Source organism: Oratosquilla oratoria, chromosome 2, assembly GCF_046742065.1.
Source record: "Oratosquilla oratoria isolate Oo_2021 chromosome 2, ASM4674206v1, whole genome shotgun sequence".
Classification (NCBI taxonomy): Eukaryota; Metazoa; Arthropoda; class Malacostraca; order Stomatopoda; family Squillidae; genus Oratosquilla; species Oratosquilla oratoria.
In genome coordinates, this window is record NC_134778.1 from 20,112,975 (window position 1) to 20,133,870 (window position 20,896).

Genomic DNA, 20,896 nt, shown 5'->3' on the forward strand with positions numbered 1-20,896 from the left:
TCGGGGGGGGGGGTTGTGTCCCCCCCACCCTCTTTAAATCCCTGGAAAATATTCTCATCACCTTCTGCTGTATTGCTCTTATCTATACTTCTGATCTTTACATTTTTGTTAGACATTTCGTCGTTGCAAAATTGGTCCGGACCTCTTTTGTTTAGATGGCGTCTGCCTGCCTGGGCCAAGTCCTCACCTTCCTCATTTCCTTCCATTTCCCTCAGTAATCCCTCCCCTTCTCCTTTTTCCTCACTTTCCCCTACACCACGAGCAATTTCCCCCCCACCCTGTAAATACAATAGGTACTTCCTTTTCTTCGGGATCCATGAAATTTCACATTTTCTTCAGAACGTCGTCTAAGCCGTCCGTTCGTTGAAGTGTGTGTGTGTGTGTGTTCGAATATGTATACGTTGATTTATACGGATAAGTATATATATATATATATATATATATATATATATATATATAAATATATATGTATATAATATTCTGTTGAAAATGACAGCAAATTCATTAGAAATTAATTTCTTTCTTAAGCTTTCTAGCTTTCGGAAAGTAGATTTCTGGGGAAATGAGAGGGGAAGAAGCAAATTTCCAATTGACATTGGTAACTTATATTAACACAGAAGTCTATGTTATATACAAAATAAATGAAAATAAACAAAACACAGTATAATAAACCCAAGACGTTTCGCAGATCGTTCTGCATCTTCAGTTGGAATGAAGGGAAGTGTGACCAAGACGAGTATAAATATGTATAAAGGCAAAACTTGGAGAAGTCACTTAATGACTCTCCTCTGTTTGGCTGGCGCTGTTTGGTTGGTTCCTAAGCCTAGCCGATCGCCTAAGGCATGACATTTTATCCTCTGCGGGGATATTTTGGACCTTTATGGGTGTTCTCTGATCTGGTGGTTGTATTTTGGTGAACAAATGTCTCCTACGTGTAGGTTTCATGCTGGGGAGGAGGGAGAAATCATTTGTTTGTACATTAATAATTGGTTGTAAATCTTTTATGATTACAGCCTCCAAAATGGTCAAACGTTGGAGGTCCTTCTCCTCTGCGACGATTTCTGTGTTGTGTACCATGGTTTCCCTGTCGAGATGGCGTCTGTGGTGGGTCCAAAGGTGTTGTTTCGGTCCTCCTCGTGGTATACGTCAATCCCACGTAGTATATAAATTCACCTGCCCAGAGGAGGACTGTACGCCCCTATCTACCTACGTGGGAAGGACAACTACCACCCTGTCCAGAAGAATCACCCTTCACCTATAACAAGGAGGACCGAAACAACACCTTTGGACCCACCACAGACGCCATCTCGACAGGGAAACCATGGTACACAACACAGAAATCGTCGCAGAGGAGAAGGACCTCCAACGTTTGACCATTTTGGAGGCTGTAATCATAAAAGATTTACAACCAATTATTAATGTACAAACAAATGATTTCTCCCTCCTCCCCAGCATGAAACCTACACGTAGGAGACATTTGTTCACCAAAATACAACCACCAGATCAGAGAACACCCATAAAGGTCCAAAATATCCCCGCAGAGGATAAAATGTCATGCCTTAGGCGATCGGCTAGGCTTAGGAACCAACCAAACAGAGGAGAGTCATTAAGTGACCTCTCCAAGTTTTGCCTTTATACATATTTATACTCGTCTTGGTCACACTTCCCTTCATTCCAACTGAAGATGCAGAACGATCTGCGAAACGTCTTGGGTTTATTATACTGTGTTTTGTTTATTTTCATTTATTTTGTATATAACATAGACTTCTGTGTTAATATAAGTTACCAATGTCAATTGGAAATTTGCTTCTTCCCCTCTCATTTCCCCAGAAATCTACTTTCCGAAAGCTAGAAAGAAATTAATTTCTAATGAATTTGCTGTCGTTTTCAACAGAATATGCTTAAAAGAGAATCTCCTGCCACGCTTCACGAATATATATATATTTATATATTTATATATATATATACATATATATATGTATATATATATATATATATATATACATATATATATATATATACACAAAGGATGATATAAACAAGCATCTTGAGAGGAAACCTTTACGTAACCTACTTCCACCCCCACCTCCTAAAAAAAAAAAAAAAAAAAAAAAAAAAAAAAAAAAAAAAAAAAAAAAAAAAAAAAAAAACTCTACAGGAAATAATTTAATGCGTATCCCTAGACAATCGCCTATGCGCCACAGAAGAGAACTAATATAAAAGTAAATAGACTTACTATGGTTGCCTGTGTTTGTGCCACAGATCGTTGGCACTGAGTCTCCGCCCGAGACCGTGAACCGGTCGTTCAGGCATACGTGGTCTGTGGCCTCGGGTTGTGATATCATAAAAATGTCAAAGTCGATTCTGTAAAAGGGGAAAATATATGTATATATACATAAGTTTCACTCTCATGTCATTATACGTATAGATAAGAGCGAGTTCTAAACCTTTCGTTGGTTTATTTTCTTTGCCTCACTGGAAAAAAAGAAATCGTCTTGTGTTAGCCAAACTAAGACGGATTAGCCTTTTTTACTGACTGCTGGGGTTTTTCCTCGGCAGTCCCCAGGATTAAAGTGGAATTTGTTTTATCTTATTAATTATGATTATTTTTATGTAATTTTATTTGTTTGTTTCCATTTTTATTATAATTATTATTTTGTATCGTCACGTTTCATCATTCGATTGGATTGATGTGCGTTTCATACAGTTTAGATGGAATACTGCAAGTATATGATAGTTTAGTTTACAGTTTAGATAGAATACTGCAAGTATATGATAGTTTAGTTTACAGTTTAGATAGAATACTGCAAGTATATCCCCCAAGGGGTTTGAAGTGTCGAGAGGCCTGGAGGCGGAACCTACCTGAGCTGGCAGACGTTGGCGTCCTTCTTGTTGATGGTGAGCTGGCAAGAAGAGACACCGTTGAACGTCTTCGGGTAATTTGTGTTTACAAAATAAGTGCAGTTGTTGTTTGAAGACTCTCCGCAGGTTTTCTGAACTGATATAAGGTAAATAAATGTATACATAAATAAATAGATAGATGGAATTCAGATGAGTGGTAGAGAAATGAATATTAGTGTAATTAGATATATGTGTTTAATTCAGAGATGTTAACATATTTCATGTAAGGAAAATATCGACTTCATTGGTGTTTATTTCGATGAACTAACGTATTCTGATCTGCATAAAACCACAAGAATGGAGTCTGTATGTGGGGATGGAAATTCTATTTTCGATGCTTTGTCATGGATTATTTTTTGTGTGTACATGACTAAGTCGACTCGCGCCATGGCTCGTCGCGCCAAGGAAGTGACGTCATCAGCCTCGTTGAGATAGTGGCAATAGTCCTTATGATAGATCAGAAACGCCGGAAGAAAAATTCTCGCCATATAGATCAGGATTCCGGTCAGACGATTTTCCGGGAACAATTATCAAGGTTCCTTTCGCATTAATAGACTATATTAAGAAGTCCAACTTCCCCACACTTGAACTATAGCCGGATGCCCTGAGGCAGGGGTTCTCATTAGGGGTGCAATTCACCCCTAGGGGGAATTTTGGGTTTTCTGGGGCTGAATTGTGACCACATTAAGTTTACGGAGTGAGGAAAGCAAATATAGGCTTTGGCCTATCTGGCCTGTCACCTGGGCTGGAATTATACCAGTGCTGACCCAGGTTAATCTTAGGATTAGAAAAGTGTTACGCAGTGCGATAATACCTGCATATTATTTAGAATGCACCTTTTGAAACAGGCAATCTTGGAAAGGAGGGGGGAATGACATTCTGGCAAAGGGTGAAAGGGGTGTATGAGCCAAGCAAGGCTGAGAACCCCTGCCCTAAGGCGTTTGGACGAGTAGAAGGGCATAGCGTGCCCACTAGCAGGGGCGAAGCATCACTTCGTTGGATGTGGTGAAGAAGATTGGATATCCCTACGTAACCTCACGGTTACACGAATTGACCCCAGCCTCCAACGCCAAGTCTCCTGTCCACCCCTCCAAAGCCACGACACCATGAAACAAATAACCCTAATCACCCGGTGGCAGTAGCCCTCTATTGTACACAACTATCTTCTCGTTTTCATACAGACATCTCTTCCCCTCCTACAAGTATCGATCCCGCGCGAGCGGGTGGTTTGTCCTAGGTAGTCCATATTCCACTTTGAGACACGTCTCGCTGCTTACAGGTAAGGCAGGAGTTGTTCTGGAATATAACTGAAGATAAAATGGAATATGGATATATACATATATATATATATATATATATATATATATATATATATATATATATATATATATATATATATATATATATATATATATATATATATATATATATATATATAATATTGTATTTGACTTTGAGACATGCCTCGCTGCCTACAGGTTGCAGGCGTAGAGGGGGAGTGCATAGAATATATTACAAGAATTACATTATCAGAAGGTACCTTTACTACACCAACAGACACTATAAAACCCTTGTAACCTGGAATCGAACTGATTCCCGAGGATAGGAATGATCACTAATCTGCAACCGCAATTCCTGTTTTACATAAGGCCCAAGTGCACCAGTTGGCAGTTGTAGTGGTCTAAGGCTCTATGAAAGTGATCTTACAGGTGGCCGATAGCAGTGGGTTCGAATCCTGCATGCGACTGTCATAAAATTTATCGGATTGATGTCGTTGTTACTAGCAAATTTCTCTCATATGTGTATATATATATATATATATATATATATATATATATATATGTATATATATATATATACATCAGCTACTCATATATATACAGTATATATACATATATATGTATATATATATATATATATATATATATATATATATATATATATATATATATATGTGTGTGTGTGTGTGTGTGTTTGTTTTTCCCTCTCAAGGTTGTGAATGGAACATACATGTAAGTTCCTAAAATATATATATATATATATATATATATATATATATATATATATATATATATATATATATATATTCCCTTTAACTTTTATTTTACTTTTCCCGTCCTGGAGAATAAGAGTAGCACGGGTAACCATAACTGATTCTTTTTTAAATCCCTCTGGTCGGGTTGGAACACTACACCCATTAGTTGACCACCGTTAATGATAATAGAGATAACTATCTCCAAAAGAGAAAATCCAACCTGAGGCCCTCGGACCATATACCACACTAGCTACCAAAAATAAAAAGGATTACAAAGGCGGAGCATGCCGACAGGAGACCTTTTGGTCCATATCTAGGTCGAATGCGAAAAAAATCACAATAATAATAAAACAATAAATAAAAACTATGATAATGTAAATAACAAATAAAATACATAAATAAATGCATAGGTATAGTTAAATAATAAACAAACAGGTAAATAGTAAATAATAAATTGACATATAACTAATAATAAATGAAAATCAGACAGACAAATGATAACAAAACAAAAACAAATAATATAAAATAAATTATAATCATTAGAGCATCTTGCTTAGGTGTTTATCTAAATGATTCTTAAAGCTTCGAACTGAAGTACATTGCACTGCCTCTGCAGGAAGTTTATTCCATTCATTAACTACACGGTTGGCAAAGTTGTTTCTACCTACTTCCAAATTGAATCTATTTCCGGACAGTTTGAGACCATTGTTTTTGTCTGATTCTCATTCAATGTGAAAATTTGGTCACTTTTGATGTTGTCAATTCCCTTTAAAATCTTAAAGACCTGTATCAAGTCACCTCTGTGTCTACGCTTTTTTAGGGAAAACAGATTCATATGTTTTAGTCGATTTTCGTATGATTTATTTTTGATATTTGGAAGCAGTTTTGTGGCTCGCCGTTGTAGTTTTTCTAGTCTGTCAATGTCTTTAATGAGATTCGGTGACCATACGGAAACAGCATATTTCAAATGTGGACGAACTAACGATTTATATAGCTTGTTAATGAGTGATGGACTTTTGAAATCAAAAGATCGCGCAATCATTCTTAGAATCTTATTTGCTTTCTCAGAGGCTGAAATACACTGCTTGGATGATTTGAGGTCGTTACTGATGATTACGCAGAGATCTTTTTCACTATTCACTTTTGTTAACGAATTTCCAAATAACTTGTAATCGTACTTACTGTTATTTTTACCTATGTGCATTACCTTGCATTTACTTGTGTTAGATTTTATTAGCCACTTTTCAGACTATTCTTGTAATTGATCTAAATCTTCTTGAATATCTAATTGGTTTGAGTGATCATTTGCCACTCCGCACAGTTTTGTATCATCAGCAAATTTGGAAACAGTAGATTTTAGTCCATGGTCTATATCATTTATATATACTATGAATAGAAGTGGCCCAAGAACGGAACCCTGAGGAACTCCACTTGTAACATTTTCCCATCTAGAAGTTTTTCCATTTAAAACAACTCTCTGTTTTCGACCATTCAACCAATTACTAGTCCAACCTAATAGGCTATCACTTATTCCGTGTAAAGCTAATTTAGTAAGTAGTCTTTCGTGTGGGACGGTATCAAAAACTTAATTGTACGGCTCGGTTCGTGTCGTTACATGTAGATTAGGCAATGTAGTAAAGGGGGCTTAACTTAGCAAAAGTGCACCTAGGCATGCATACAGTCATGAAATGCATACATTATATTCTAAAGTATGCAGACATGCAAATATCCATACACAAATGCACACGCCTACAGCGCAAAACGTATGTATGCACTGTAAGTATAATTACGGGTATATGTAGGTACATATATATGAGTATAAGTGTATGTGTGCATGAATGTGCATTTGTACATAAGTACATTTGTGCGTGAGTGTACTGTGGATGTGCATGAGTGTGTATCAGTGTGCGTGTGTACGCCGTTCACACGCTAAAGATTCCCACGCAGAATGGAAAAACCTGACGAAAGTAAAAATAATTACATAAAAGTCTAAGATATGAAGGGTTCAGACGGATGCATTCGTAAACGACAGTTATTTTTACGGAGTGTTCTGATACATAGTTTGAACTGTGGTGCCCAACGGTTCAAGCTGTGACGTTAGAACACTTTACTCAGAAGCAAAGAAATCGGACAGTCAGTGTTAATTGAAAATGTGCTATACCTGCGTAGAAAACAGTCTAACTTAGTGTTGGTGACACATTGTATTACATTTGTAACAACGAAGAATAGGGTATGTGTAAAGAGTGATCAGTTTGTGCTTAGTGACGAAAATTAGATGTTGCAAAGATTCTCAACCCCAGTGTTTGGGGTGGCTGATCCTAACAAGCTTAACCTAACCGAACTTTAAATTATTTCACTGTTGTGGCGATTAATAGTTACAAACACTTTTGCTACTCTTTACAAACTAATAAGCAGGGTAACTTATCTCTACATGGGTACTTTGGGGTTCTTGATTTTTACCACATCCGAAAATAATCAGGCAATTGGAAAATCAAAGAGACTTTTTTATCAAGTGCTGTTTAGTTTGATTTCTTTGTTGCGGCAGATTAGTAGTTTAGTATAGATTTGGGCTCAGACGACAAGACGTGTCATTCATCGGAAGACTGAACTGTAAAGATACGTATTAGCGAAAACAATAAAGTATGGAGTGCAGCACGGTGCGGGGACTATGCTAATCAAATTTTGCCTTGCCTTTTCATTATATTTTCTGTGGATAGCATGTGTGAATGAAGAGTTGTGATTTATTTTGGTAAAATTTTAGAAGTGCACACCAACTCGACATACCATTAGAAAATTGAATGATAACACTAAAATATAATACATCAACGTAGTATACGTTTTTCTTTTCTTGGCGGAAATCAATACACAATAAGTTATGGCAATTTCTCTTTATTATATCTATATATTGTATAGAGATATAATAAAGAAATTGACACCCCGTAAAAAAAGGGATGATGAAATAAAAGTCATCATATATTATAAAAATCCCAAAACATCTTGATTGGTCATGAAGAATAACTTGTTCAAACCAGAGGCATTGCAAAGGACCAATGTAATTTATTATTTTTTTTGTCCAGAGGAAGACTTTGCACTTCCAGCCAGTTATATTGATCACCCAATGCACGTTAGGCAGAAGATTATCGTGCCATCAACAAACGGGGGCGATAAAGGAACATTTAAAGAAATACCACAACATTGTAATCACCAGAGAATTAATATCAAAGCATACCAAAATCATAGGCCACCATAATAACTCCAGAAAGCTCCAACTTTTAGATTCCATGTGCATTAGAGAAAAAGCCCCTCCATCAATCTATTATGCGACCTAACATCTAGTATACCCCTGTACAGTCATAGAATGCACTCCTTCGCCTCTTCCACCCCCTCCCTTTCAGCACAACTCAGCCCCATTCCCCCATCACCTTCTCCTCCCCCTCCTCCTCCCCACCACACAACCCCTCTCCTCATGTGACCACCGAACAGTTTAAAATCCCAGAGATCACGGGTAATCCGTTAATCACCTCACACCTTCCCAAGCGAAGGTCATCCAGGGTCAAGATGTAACCGCCAGTTATTTAAATTAAGGAAACCTTTCACCTACAAGGCATGTAGTAGTAATTTCATTTTTCGTCAAATTTAAAATGTCATTTTACTATGTTAAACTTAATTGTAATTCTAAACTTTGATTTGTATATATAATCTTGTATATGTACAACCATTAATGTAATTTAAATTCCAACTTGTAATATCACAAATATTTATTGTATCTTTAAAACAGAAATACCAGAAGATGTCTTGATAAAGACGAAATGTCGTGTAATAAAATGGAAAACTTTAAGGAACTAGTTTATGCTCACCCCATCCAAGGGAAGAGTATAATTAGAAAAATCGAAAACGCACAAAGGAAAATCAACAACTTCCAGAATGTTGTCGTATTTATTCAAGCCTGTATTAAAGAAAACCTGCTCCCAAAATACACACACACACACACACACACACACACACACACACACACACACACACACACACACACACACACACACACACACACACACACACACTTCAACGAACGGACGGCATAGAAGACGTTCTGAAGAAAATTGAAGATTCGTGGATCCCAAAGCAAAGAGAAGTGCCTATTGTATTTGCAGGGTGGGGGAAAATTGCTCGTGGGGTAGTGGGAAAGTAGGGAAAGAGGAGAAGGGGAGGAATTACTGGGGAAATGGAAGGAAATGAGGAAGGAGTAGACTTGGCCCAGGCAGACAGGCGAAAGGTAAACAAATGGCCCCCCGATCAGCTGAGCGACGATGAAATGTCTAATAAAAATGTAAAGATTAGAAGTATAGATAAGAGCAATACAGTAGAAAGTGATGAGAATATTTTCCAGGGATTTAAAGAGGGTGGGGGGACACAACCCCCCCCTCCCCTCGACTGACAAGACTAGAAGAGAAGGTCGATAAGATGATCGAGGACTTGGAGCGTAGGTTCGGTCATGTTAACAACATTCTACAAAGGGTTGAAAAATTGGAAGAACTAGAGAAGGCGAACAAAAACTTAACTGATGAAATAGAAAACCTGAAAAGACAGTTAAAAGAAGTAAAGGTGGAGAATGAGGAATTGAAGAGGAATAGTAAAGAAAACAGAGAGGGATGGAAGTCGATAAAAGAAAACAGTAAAGTTGCATTTACTGATATAATTAAACAGCAAATGAGAGAACGAACTGAAGACTCAGTTATTAAAGTGATGAGACAGAAGGAGAATATAGTAAAAGACTTAGCTGACAAAAAGAAATGTATAATTATATTAGGAATGGAAGAGAAAAATAACCCAGATAGAACCTCAAGAACCAATGAGGAAAATGAAAAAGTAAGCAGTTTACTAAAATTAGTTCAGGAAGATGAACCAGAAATTATGAAGGAAATTGAGGAAAAATTCAGGCTTGGAAAGTATAGTACAGATAAGACCAGACCAATTAAGATTAAATTCAGGTCACAAACGACGGTAGACAATATCTTATCCAAAACAGGGAAACTAGCAACAAGTGAACAATATAAAAAGGTATGGATAAAAAGGGAAATGAATAAAGAGGAAAGAGAGGAAGAAAAGCAGAAAAGACTTGAAGCTAAGAAAAAAAAAAAAAACGAGAGCAGAACGGAGTCAGAGAAAGAGAGATTCTATTGGAGAGTAGTGAATATGAAACTAAGGCAGTTCGACATACAAGAGAAAAACAAAAGGGAAACAGAGAACACAATGGAAGTGACAGAAAACTAAGAGTGTCTTACACAAATATAGATGGATTAATAACAGGATTGAATGAGCTGAATGATTATTTGAAAGAAAAAGAACCGGACATAATGGGAATTGTAGAAACAAAATTAAAAGGCCCACTACCACCCAACAGTGTAGGACATAATGCATATAATTATTGGATTAAATACAGAGAGAAAAAACAAGGGGGTGGAGTTATGTTCCTGACTAAGAAGGATATAAACGTGAAGGGTGTCATATATGGAAAGAATACAGTAGAGATGATTATGATAGAAGTGGAAGACAGAGATAAGAAGAGCAGAAAATTTGTGATAAATTATGTGCCTCCGAAAACAGCCTCATGGGAGGAGAGTGAATATAAAAGTATGTTAGAGGACACAAAGATAACATTAAATAAAATAATGGAAGATGGAGGAGGAATAGTTATAATGGGCGACTTTAATTGCAAAAAAATCTGCTGGGAAGAAATGACAGTAAAGGGTGGAGACGGCTCATGGGGAAACGCTCTACTTGAGATGATTACTGACCATACAATGACACAATGGATACAGGAGAACACCAGGTATAGAAATGAAGAAGAACCATCGAGACTAGACTTAATAATCACATCTGAACCTAGAATAGTGGACAAGATTGAATATAAAACACCAATAAGTAAAAGTGACCACATATTGATTGAACTGGAACTTAATGAAGAAAAATATAGGAAAAGAAATGAGCAATATAGAAAAGGAAGAATGATGTATGAAAAAACAAACTTTGATAAAATAAGAAAATTCTTTCAACAAGAAAACTGGGAAGAAATATACAAAGAAGAAACAACAGTGGAAGAGAAATGGAATATTTGACAAAAATGTACAAAAAAGGAGTGGAAAAGTATGTCCCAAGACAAAAACAAGAAAAAGAATATGTAAAATGCTGGTACAACAAAAGTTGTAGGGAGTTAAAAGACAAAAGAGACAAAGCCTGGACCAGATGGAAAAAAGACAGAAGACCTGAAAAATGGAAAATATATACCGGTTATAGAAATGAATATGTACAAACGTGCAGAGAGGAAAAGAGAAAATATGAAAAAGATGTCATAGAAAAGTGTAAAGATCAACCAAAACTATTCTACAGATTTGTAAACAATAAACTGAAAAACAAACAAGACTTGGAGAAATTAAGACAAGAGGGAGTTGAATACACTGAGGAAATGGAAATGGCAGAAATTATGAACAAACATTTTAAATCAGTGTTTACAAGGGAGAACATACAACCTGAAGAAATTGAATGGAAAGAGAAAGTCCCCCCTATGAAAGAAATAGAAGTAACAAAAATGAAATATTGACACACTTGAGTAATCTTGATGTCAGAAAATCGCATGGACCAGATGATATAGCAAACTGGATTCTGAAAGAATGCAGGAATGAACTGGCAGACAAAATACATAGCATACTAAACAGTTCCTTGAAAGAAGGAAAAGTTCCAGAAGATTGGAAAAAAGCAAATATAGTACCTATATATAAAGGAGGAAATAAAGAAGAACCTACAAACTATAGACCAGTCTCTCTAACAAGTACAATAGCAAAAATTTGTGAAAGAATTATCAAAAGTAGATGGGTAAAATATTTAGAAAAAAAAAAACAAAGTGTTAAATCCAAGGCAATTTGGATTCAGACAAGGACGATCATGCGTCACCAATTTAATATGTTTCTATTCAAGGCTAATAGATATAATACAAGAAAGAGATGGATGGGCGGACTGTGCATTTCTAGACCTAAAGAAAGCTTTTGACAAAGTACCACATAAGAAGTTGCTTAAGAAATTAGAAACTCAAGGAGGAATACAGGGAAAACTACTAAATTGGATGGAAGACTTTTTGCAAGAAAGAAAAATGAGAGTAGTGATAAGAAACCAGCACTCAAAATGGGATGAAGTAATAAGCGGTGTTCCGCAGGGAACAGTTCTGGCCCCAATAATGTTTGCTATATATATTAATGATATGGATGAAGGAATTGAAAGCTATATGAGCTTCTTTGCAGATGATGCAAAACTACTGAAAAGAGTGAAAACTGAAGAAGATTGTGAATCACTACAGAGAGATCTAAATATAGTACAGGAATGGAGTAGGAAGTGGGAGATGGAGCTCAATACAAAAAAGTGTAGTATAATGGAATTTGGAAAAAGCAAAAACAGAATAACAAGAGCATATAAATTGGGAGAAGAAGGAATAAAAAAGTAGAAAATGAGAAGGACCTGGGAGTCATTGTTATGAATAATATGTCACCTGAGAAACATATAAATAAGATTTTTGGAGAAACTTATAATTTAATAAGAACAATCAAAGTTGCATTTACATACCTGGATGAAGAAATGGTGAAGAAAATCCTAATCACCCTGATAAGACCAAGATTGGAATATGCAGCAACGATATGGTCACCAAGTACAAAAAAATGTATAAAAAAAACTTGGAAGAATACAAAGAGCAATTACAAAACTGGCACCAACACTCTCAAAACTATCATATGAAGAGAGACTAGAAAAACTTGAACTACAGACACTAGAGCAAAGAAGAGAGAGAGGAGATTTGATAGCTATTTACAGAATCATGAAAGGCATAGAAATTACTGATAGAGAGAATATGATAAAATGGGATAACAGAAATACAAGAGGACACGGAAAGAAAATAAAAAAAGACAGCTATAGAAGAGACTTGAAAAAGAACAGCTCTCCTCACAGAGTAATAAACAGTTGGAACAAGTTAGATGAGAAAGTGGTGTGTGCAAAAACAATACATGAATTTAAAAATAGTTTAGATAAAATGAGATATGAAGACGGTACCCCACGAGCATAGCTCCCCTTCCCGTAAAATACAACTAGGTAAATACAACTAGGTAAATACACACACACACACACACACACACACACACACACACACACACACACACACACACACACATATATATATATATATATATATATATATATATATACACATATATGTATACGAAAGCTGTATCTAGGAAAAGGGGCTGGAGAGGAGATGGGAGAATCTTGTGATGGAATAGTTGTTGGAGATGAAGATGGGATATGCTGGAGTTCTAGGCCTCGAGGTACTACTTTGATATTTTGTGTATGACCGTGTTAAATTCTGCAAACTAAGTGATTTTATTATTGTTTGGCACTAGACCAATGACGCGAAAGGGTCATGTGAACTTAGGAGAAAATTTTGATGTACACAATGTTACCAATTTCAACCATGCAATATCTCGCTCCTGTATTATGAAGTCGTGCCATATTGTCTCTTGGAGAGTGTCGAAATTTTGTACCTTAACATATTCGTTGAAATTGTATATGGGGGTAAGTCTGACGTAAGGAGACCATATGGGAGTTTTTTGTCCGAGCCAAAGAGGACAAAATGTAGTGACTCCGATATTGACCTGTTAATGGCACTGTTAATGCAAGCTTGGATCATTGGTACATGTTCATCCCAAGAAGGATATGTCAGAGGCAAGATGTCGGAGAACATTTAGGTTTTTGCGGTTCTATCTCTCGACTAAACCGTTAGAGCTAGGGTGATAAGGAGTAGTGTTGCATTTCGTGATGTTAAAGAATTTCATTGTTGAACTCTGTTCCGTTGTCTGAAATGAGTGTTTTGGGAGTAGTGTAGAGGCATATGAGTTCGTCAACAATCGTTTGTGCAACGTGTTGTGCTGTCTTGTCTGGTAAGGGTGAAAGAATGCAGAATCGGGATAAAATGTCTACACAAAGAAAGAGGTATTGGTTTCCGCTGGGGTGAGTGGTAACTAAGAAGGTCAATAGCTACTGTGTCGAATGGATTGCAAGGGGCATGATAAGTTAAGATGAGAACATGGCCGCTAATATGACCTTTGTGTGCAGCGCATGAATGACAAGCATCAATATAGGAGTGTATATCTTTCCTCATGGTTAACCAGAACTACTGTAATCTGGTTTGTGTCAAGCAGTTGTCCTTTTCTGGGTGAGTAGTGATGGGTGAATCGTGTACAAGTTTTAGAATTTCAGGAATGAGTTCCGTAGGAACAACAAGCTGAAGCACTGAACAATTAGGTACGTGTTTGTTCTTCCGTGTTGTGGTGTGATAGAGTACTTCGTCTATTAAGATGTAGTTGTCAGTATTTGGAGGAAAATCATCTGTGCCTGTTGTATCACCAGAGGTGAGGAAGTATATAACACGTTTCCAAAAGGGATCTGACTTTTACGCAGTGGCAATGCACGCTTTCGTAAGGTTGACAGGAGGGGGATCTTGACCGATGAAAGCGACGTGGCGACTGAGGGCGTCTGCCACCACGTTCGATTATTCGTAAACTAAATGGAATGTTGGCATGAATTATTGTGTGGTGAAAAACCAACGTGCTAAATTGCCTGCAAGGTTTTTCCCTTTGAAGAGGTATAAGATTGGTTGGTGGTCTGTGGATATGTATCTCGTAACCAAGGATAATCTCTTTGAAGTGCTTAAGGGCGTATATTACAGCTAGTGCTTCTATTTCCGTTACTGAGTAATTTTGTTCATGTTTGTTGAGTGTGCGGCTAGCATAGGCAATTGGTCTGGGTTTTGTGTCGTGTTGTTGCCTGAGGACTGCGCCGATGCTTGTGTAGCAAGCGTCCGTGTATATTGTGAAAGGAAGCTTGTGTTTTGGAAAACTAAGGGTAGGTGCCGTCGTTAAGGCTCATCTTAAGTCATTAAAAGCTTTCTCTTGATCAGATGTCCAGTTAAAGGGGGGTGTCTTTATTAAGTAAGGCGGGTAAGGGTGCTGCTACACCAGCGTAATCTTTGATATACCGTCTGTAAAAACCTGATAGACCAAGGGACGAATGTATGTGATCAATAGAGATAGGGTGTGGAAAATCAATGACTGCCTTGACCTTGTCCTGCAAGGTTGAAATTCCTTGTGAATTAAGGGCATGCCCTAGAAAGCGTGTTTCTTTCTGAAGGAAGGAGCACTTCTTAAGCTTCGGTTTGAGACATGCCTTTGCTAGTCGTGAGAAGACAGTGTTAAGCGTGTGTAGGTGTTCGCTAACAGATTTGGAAACAATGATAATGTCATCAAGATACTTAAAAACTGAGTGTCCAGGAGGCCTCCAAGTATTGTGTGCATGAGACGTGTGAAAACAGAGGGGTCTGAAACAAGACCCATATCAAGGTGTTTGAATTGAAAGTGTCCATTGTTCCTGCTGAATGCTGTGAGAAGTCTAGGCTCTGTATCAAAGGGAATCTAGAAATATCCTGACATGAGATCCAAGGTTGTGAAAGATGTGTAATACTGGAATGAGGTGTATTTCTGGGATAGTTTGTTTAATTCTATGAAATCCCCAACTAGGCGGAAGGAACCATTGTGTTTGGGAACAACAAAAAGAGGGAAATTCCATTCAGAGATTGAAAGTTTGATTATGTCTTGATCGATCATGTCTATTATGAGGTTTTCTACAATCGTGCGTTTACTGTGTGGTAATATATATGTGGGAATGTAACGTGGTTTTGCGTTTTCCCAAAGGTGCATGGTGCTGAATAAGGTTTATTACTCCAAGAGGTTCACCTGGCAATGCGATGGTATGTCTAAATTTGTTGCAAAGAGTAAATAAGTATACGTGTGTGGGGGAATCTACGGTGTTGAAACGCGAGGTATGAATGGATTCCTGTGCTTTTAGCACATCGGAAGTTGTGGTACTCACTTGTGAAGTGGAGAATTTGTCCTCCATGTGATGTATACGTGAGGGATATACCAAGAAATTACAAATATTAGTGCCAACTGTGATCGGGACATTAGCATTATTTGCAATCAGTATGCACGTGTGGCCTTTGATGATGAACTAATAGCGGAAAGTAGGGAGATACCATTCATGCGGCTTGTCTCTGGCATACAGATTACATCGGTGTTTGGGGCTTGGAAGACTCGTATGTGTAATTTTGTATACTCATGAAGGAACAGCGTTTTTGAGCTAATGATTACTGCATGAGTGTGTTTGAAAGTAGATAACATTTGTGAGACTGGGGTGGATTGAAGGTTGAAATATTCAATGAGAGATAAGACATCTTTCTCAGTCGATGAATTGTCGACGGTATTGAATGAGATTTTTTTTTATGCCGTTTTGCTGATTTGCACATGTGGGAGGAGTTTTTACGTCTGTTATGTTTGGAATGCATGTTGACAGCTGTGAGCAAGGAAGGAGAGGTGGAATCTTGGGGGCTGGAGTGGTTGAGCAAGTGTTGGAGCTGTTTGTGTTTGGCTGTTGGAGTTAGGTCACGTGTATTTTGCCAATGGTCTGGGGGTGTCTGAATACAACGCAGGGAGGAAATGGTTTGCATAAATTATACCAATCTAAGCGTAATATAAAAATATATTATGTTGCTTCATCAAGTTCAAACCTATGAGGATGTCAGCGGGAAAATGCACGTCAGCTACGTAGATAGTAAGTGGAATGGATGGGCATTGATCTTTAAAGTTAATATCCAAGGAAAAAATTCCAAGGATAGGAAATGGTACACCATCGATGTTGGCGAGTTGGATATCAGGGGGTTCTAGGAGGGTGACTTTCTTGCGCTCCGAACAGAGTTTGTTAAAACTGAACGTGGGCATAATGTTAAAAGGAAATCCAGTGTTTAGAAATATGGTGAGTTTGGTGCTGTTTGAGGTTGTGTCCGGGGTGTTCAGGGTAAGCACAGGTAGGGTTGGTGAGGGAAGTTCCAGGTATGGAGTGCCTTGTGTGGATTTGCGTGTTGTGTTTGTGTTTTGTAGTCATACGGAAGGTGTGTTATGTGTGTCTCTGGTGGGGAAGCGTTGTGGTGAAGCAGGTCTTTGTTGTCTTTGTGCCAAGAGCACGCGACAGTAGTCACTCGTGTGGTAACATGTTCCGTGGTAATCGCAGTAGCGATTTGGCTGGGACGGCTGTCTGTAGTAGCATCTGTTTGTGCTGTGTCTTGGTTTTTGGCAGTAGGTGCAAAAGAATGGTGTTCGTGATGGAGAACGCTGACGTGAGCTGTAGCGAGTACGAGACATCTGTCTTGACGTAGTGTTATGTGACGTTGATCGTGTTACTTGATCGTGTGGGTGGGGGTGATAGGTACAGACTGACTGTGGATGTGAGCAATTGTTCTTTCCGTATCGGAGAATTTCCTGGAAAATTCTCCTAGTGTGGTGCCTGGTGTGAATGGAATTGTGCCAGCTTTTTGGAGTGTGTCTGGGTGTAATTGAGAAAGTAGTCAGAAATAGGCTAGCAGTGAGACTACGTGTTCGAGTGAGATTTTGTTGTCTGTAACCCAGTCTGAGTTTTTGAGGCTTTCCCTGATCTCGCTTTTGAAAGTGGATGCAATTTTTTTTTACTGTTCTTTCCTTTGTTCTATATGGGTTGGTATTGTACGCTGTGGCCAATGAGTAGAGGGGTGAAAGTGAGCCAAATTGATAAATGCTGCAAAGGAGTTTTTGAAACGTTGAATAAACTCTGGATATGTGTCTGTTTCCTCAGAAATGTCGGACTGGATTATATCACCTGCGAGTGTGTCGTTGAGATCTATCCTTGATTTGATAATGTTATAAGATTTTGTGTCTTCGGTGAGGAAGTGTGGAAAGTTGTTATCAGAAGTGGTAGCCATGTTTTGAGTAGGTGAGATTTTGGCAGAACGGGAACGAGTACTATAATTGTGTGTGGGTTGAGATGTTTGGGATCGCGTCGTAAAATGTAAACACAAAGGTATCAGAGAGTAGCCACTAAGTGAAACCTATCACGAATATTATATCTACTTATCAAAGATGATATGGTGATGGTCTGGCTCCTGGGTGATGAGGTATTTTGGCTTGTAGTGAGGTGAGATGAACACAGATGGTACAGTGCTGTAAAACAAAATGAGTATGAATATATGTGTATAAGAGGAAATGTGAAAATTTATAATGTAATACAGTTTATATATATATATATACATATATATATATATACATGTATATGTATATATATATATATATATATATATATATATATATAACAACAATATATATATATATTGGGAACCGTACTGTGGAAAGATACTTCCTTTGAGAAGTGGAGGGCCCGTGGAGGTATTGGAAACACGAGTCTGGATGTAGGCTTGTGTGTGGCGATGGTGTATGGGCAGTCAATTTGTCCGCACGTGGTAGTGGTCCTGGGACGGGGCTTTTGTTCGTGTTGCTGGACGATGGTAGGTGATTAGTCAACTTGTCCGCACGTGATCGTGTACCTGGGACGGAGCTTTTGTCCGTGGTGCTGGGCGATGACAGGTAGGCGTTCAACTTGTCCGCGCATGGTAGAGGGGCAGGGTAGGGCTTTTGTCCGTGATGGCGGGGTTTAGCCTTGTATGGTGCTGGACGATGCAGCGAAGAGGGGTTGCCTCGTAAGTAATGTTGCTGTCTATTACGAATATTAAATATTCGGAATAACCTCAGTGTCATTTACCGCATTCCATGCAGCGGCTGTCCATACTTCGGCGAGTCAGGTCGAGGGATCAAGAAACGCTTGAGTGAGCATAAAAAAAACGACCTTAGTATGCATAGAACATCTAACTCCCTGGTTCGTCACCTAGACCAATGCGGACATCTACCTGACTGGAGTCGCGTGGAAATTCTACACGAGGGACTTGGGAAGATGAGAAAAATGTGGAAGCTGCACATATCGTCATCAGGGAAAACAACAACAGAGATGGTTTTACATGCCTCTCAAAAGCAGCAAATGTCTTGATAATTAAATTGGTAGCCAAAGGGAAAATTTGACACATCCATCCACTCATAGCTTGACGGGTTCCCTCTAGCTACGAGTATAAGACTTGCGATCTGATTGTATAGCAGCGAGTCCTATGAAAAAGACCAACTTGGTCGCAACGTTAGGGCAATAAACTCTATCCCCAACATATCTTCGTTTGCCCCTCTCCACCCAATTCTCTCTCATATGTATGTATGTATGTATATATATATATATATATATATATATATATATATATATATATATATGTATATATATATTCATGCATACATGCGCACATAGACATACACATACGAGGGGATGCAGAAAAGTTCCTGGCTTTGGGTGAAAGAAAATACAGGAAGATCAGTTAATTATGATTTTATTCAACATATTCCCCTCTCAGATTCACACACTTATTACAACGGTCCTTCAATTTTCTAAGCCCTGAAAAAAGAACTCGGAAGGTTGTGCCTCCAACTAGGCCTATGTAGCAGTGGTCACTTCCGAATCGGAGTGAAATTTCGTTCCCTTGAGATGTTTCTTCAGTTGCGGAAAGAGGTGTCTGGGGAGTAAGGTGGGTGGTCTACCAATTCGAAGCCAAAGTCGCGTATTTTCCGTAGAGTTTCATGTGCTGTGTGTGCTGGTGCATTGTCCTGCAAAAAAGAGGACACCACGATTTAGTTTTCCACGGCGTTTCTGCTTCAAAGCTTCACACAATTCGTCCGACATAGACATGTAGTATTCTGCGTTGATGGTGTGACCCTTTGGCAGATATTCTATGAGGAGTACTCCATCTTTGTCCAAGAACACAAAAGCCAGTACTTTTCCAGCTGACCTCTGGGTCCGAAACTTCTTGGGATGCGGTGAACCGCTGCGTCGCGACTCCATTGATTGCTGCTTGGTCAGGGGATCATAGTGATGAAGCCAAGTTTCATCCATAGTGACTAAACGAGCCATAAAATCGGCTTTCCCCGCTGCAAACCGGTCCAAAATCGCCTTTGATGTTATCACTCTGATGCGCTTCTGATCTGCGCTCAAGAATTTCGGCACCCATTTTGCGGAAAGCTTTCTCATGTCCAGAATGTTGTGGATGATATGGCCAACTTTTTCGCTGAAATCCGGCGGTCCTCGAGAATCATGCCGTGCACAGCGTCGGCTTCCTTCTCTGTGGTTGCGGAAGTTGGCCGTCCTGACCGGGGTTCATCTGTGACCTCGAAATGACCAGTCCGAAACCTTGAAACCCACATTTTCACTGTAGAGTATGATGGGCAGTCATCCTTCAAGGCGTCTTTCATCTCGCCATGGATTTCCGCCGCCCCTTTGCCTTGCAAGAAGAAGAACTTCATGACCGCCCGTGCTTCAATTTTACCAAAATCCACTGTAGGCGTTACCATCATGCGTTGAACCTGCAAAAAGGAAAAAAGATATATTGTATATGCCAGCGTGGACATTTCGCCTGCTGACCACGTGATCCCAAGATAGAGCTTGCATCCGGTCGGCGCGGTGAGCACCTGACCCGGACCGGGGGGAAATTGACCATAGCGTGGGGTCACTACTTCCCAGGGCTGCCAACTAGGCCGAACTATTCGCGGTCACCACCGCTGCGCGCATGCGCAGATCGACCCCTCTACCATTCTCCCTCCCCCTCCCAGATCCGCAGAGGAAGGGCATGGAGAATCTTGGTACTTTACGGCTGCTCGCCGTTGAGGGCGGACCCCCCCCCCTCCCAGTTCTACAGAGGGAGGGCACCAGGACGCAGGAGATCACGAGGAGGAGATCGACCTACTCGAGGAGAATTGGACACATCGGCCTCACGCCTGCAGAGCAGAGGAAGGTGGTTTGTGTATGATTATTTTTTATATAATTTGTAGACTGTAGATATCACACTGGTGATATTCATATTGTTAGGATAGTGCTCTGTGTTAATCTACAATAAAGACACATCTTGGTGTTATCGTGTGT

General features: G+C 38.9%; 1 protein-coding gene across 1 annotated transcript in view; it reads right to left on the reverse strand.

Annotated features, from left to right (window-relative positions):
- The window catches only part of LOC143034597 (uncharacterized), a 55,772-nt gene that overhangs the window by 25,149 nt on the left and 9,727 nt on the right, over nucleotides 1-20,896 (reverse strand). Inside the window, exons 6-7 of the mRNA XM_076200898.1 lie at nucleotides 2,863-2,998; nucleotides 2,237-2,364 (exon numbers count right to left, since the gene is read on the reverse strand). Of these exons, the coding sequence (XP_076057013.1) occupies nucleotides 2,237-2,364; nucleotides 2,863-2,998 (264 nt within the window). The remainder of the gene's footprint in view (nucleotides 1-2,236; nucleotides 2,365-2,862; nucleotides 2,999-20,896) is intronic.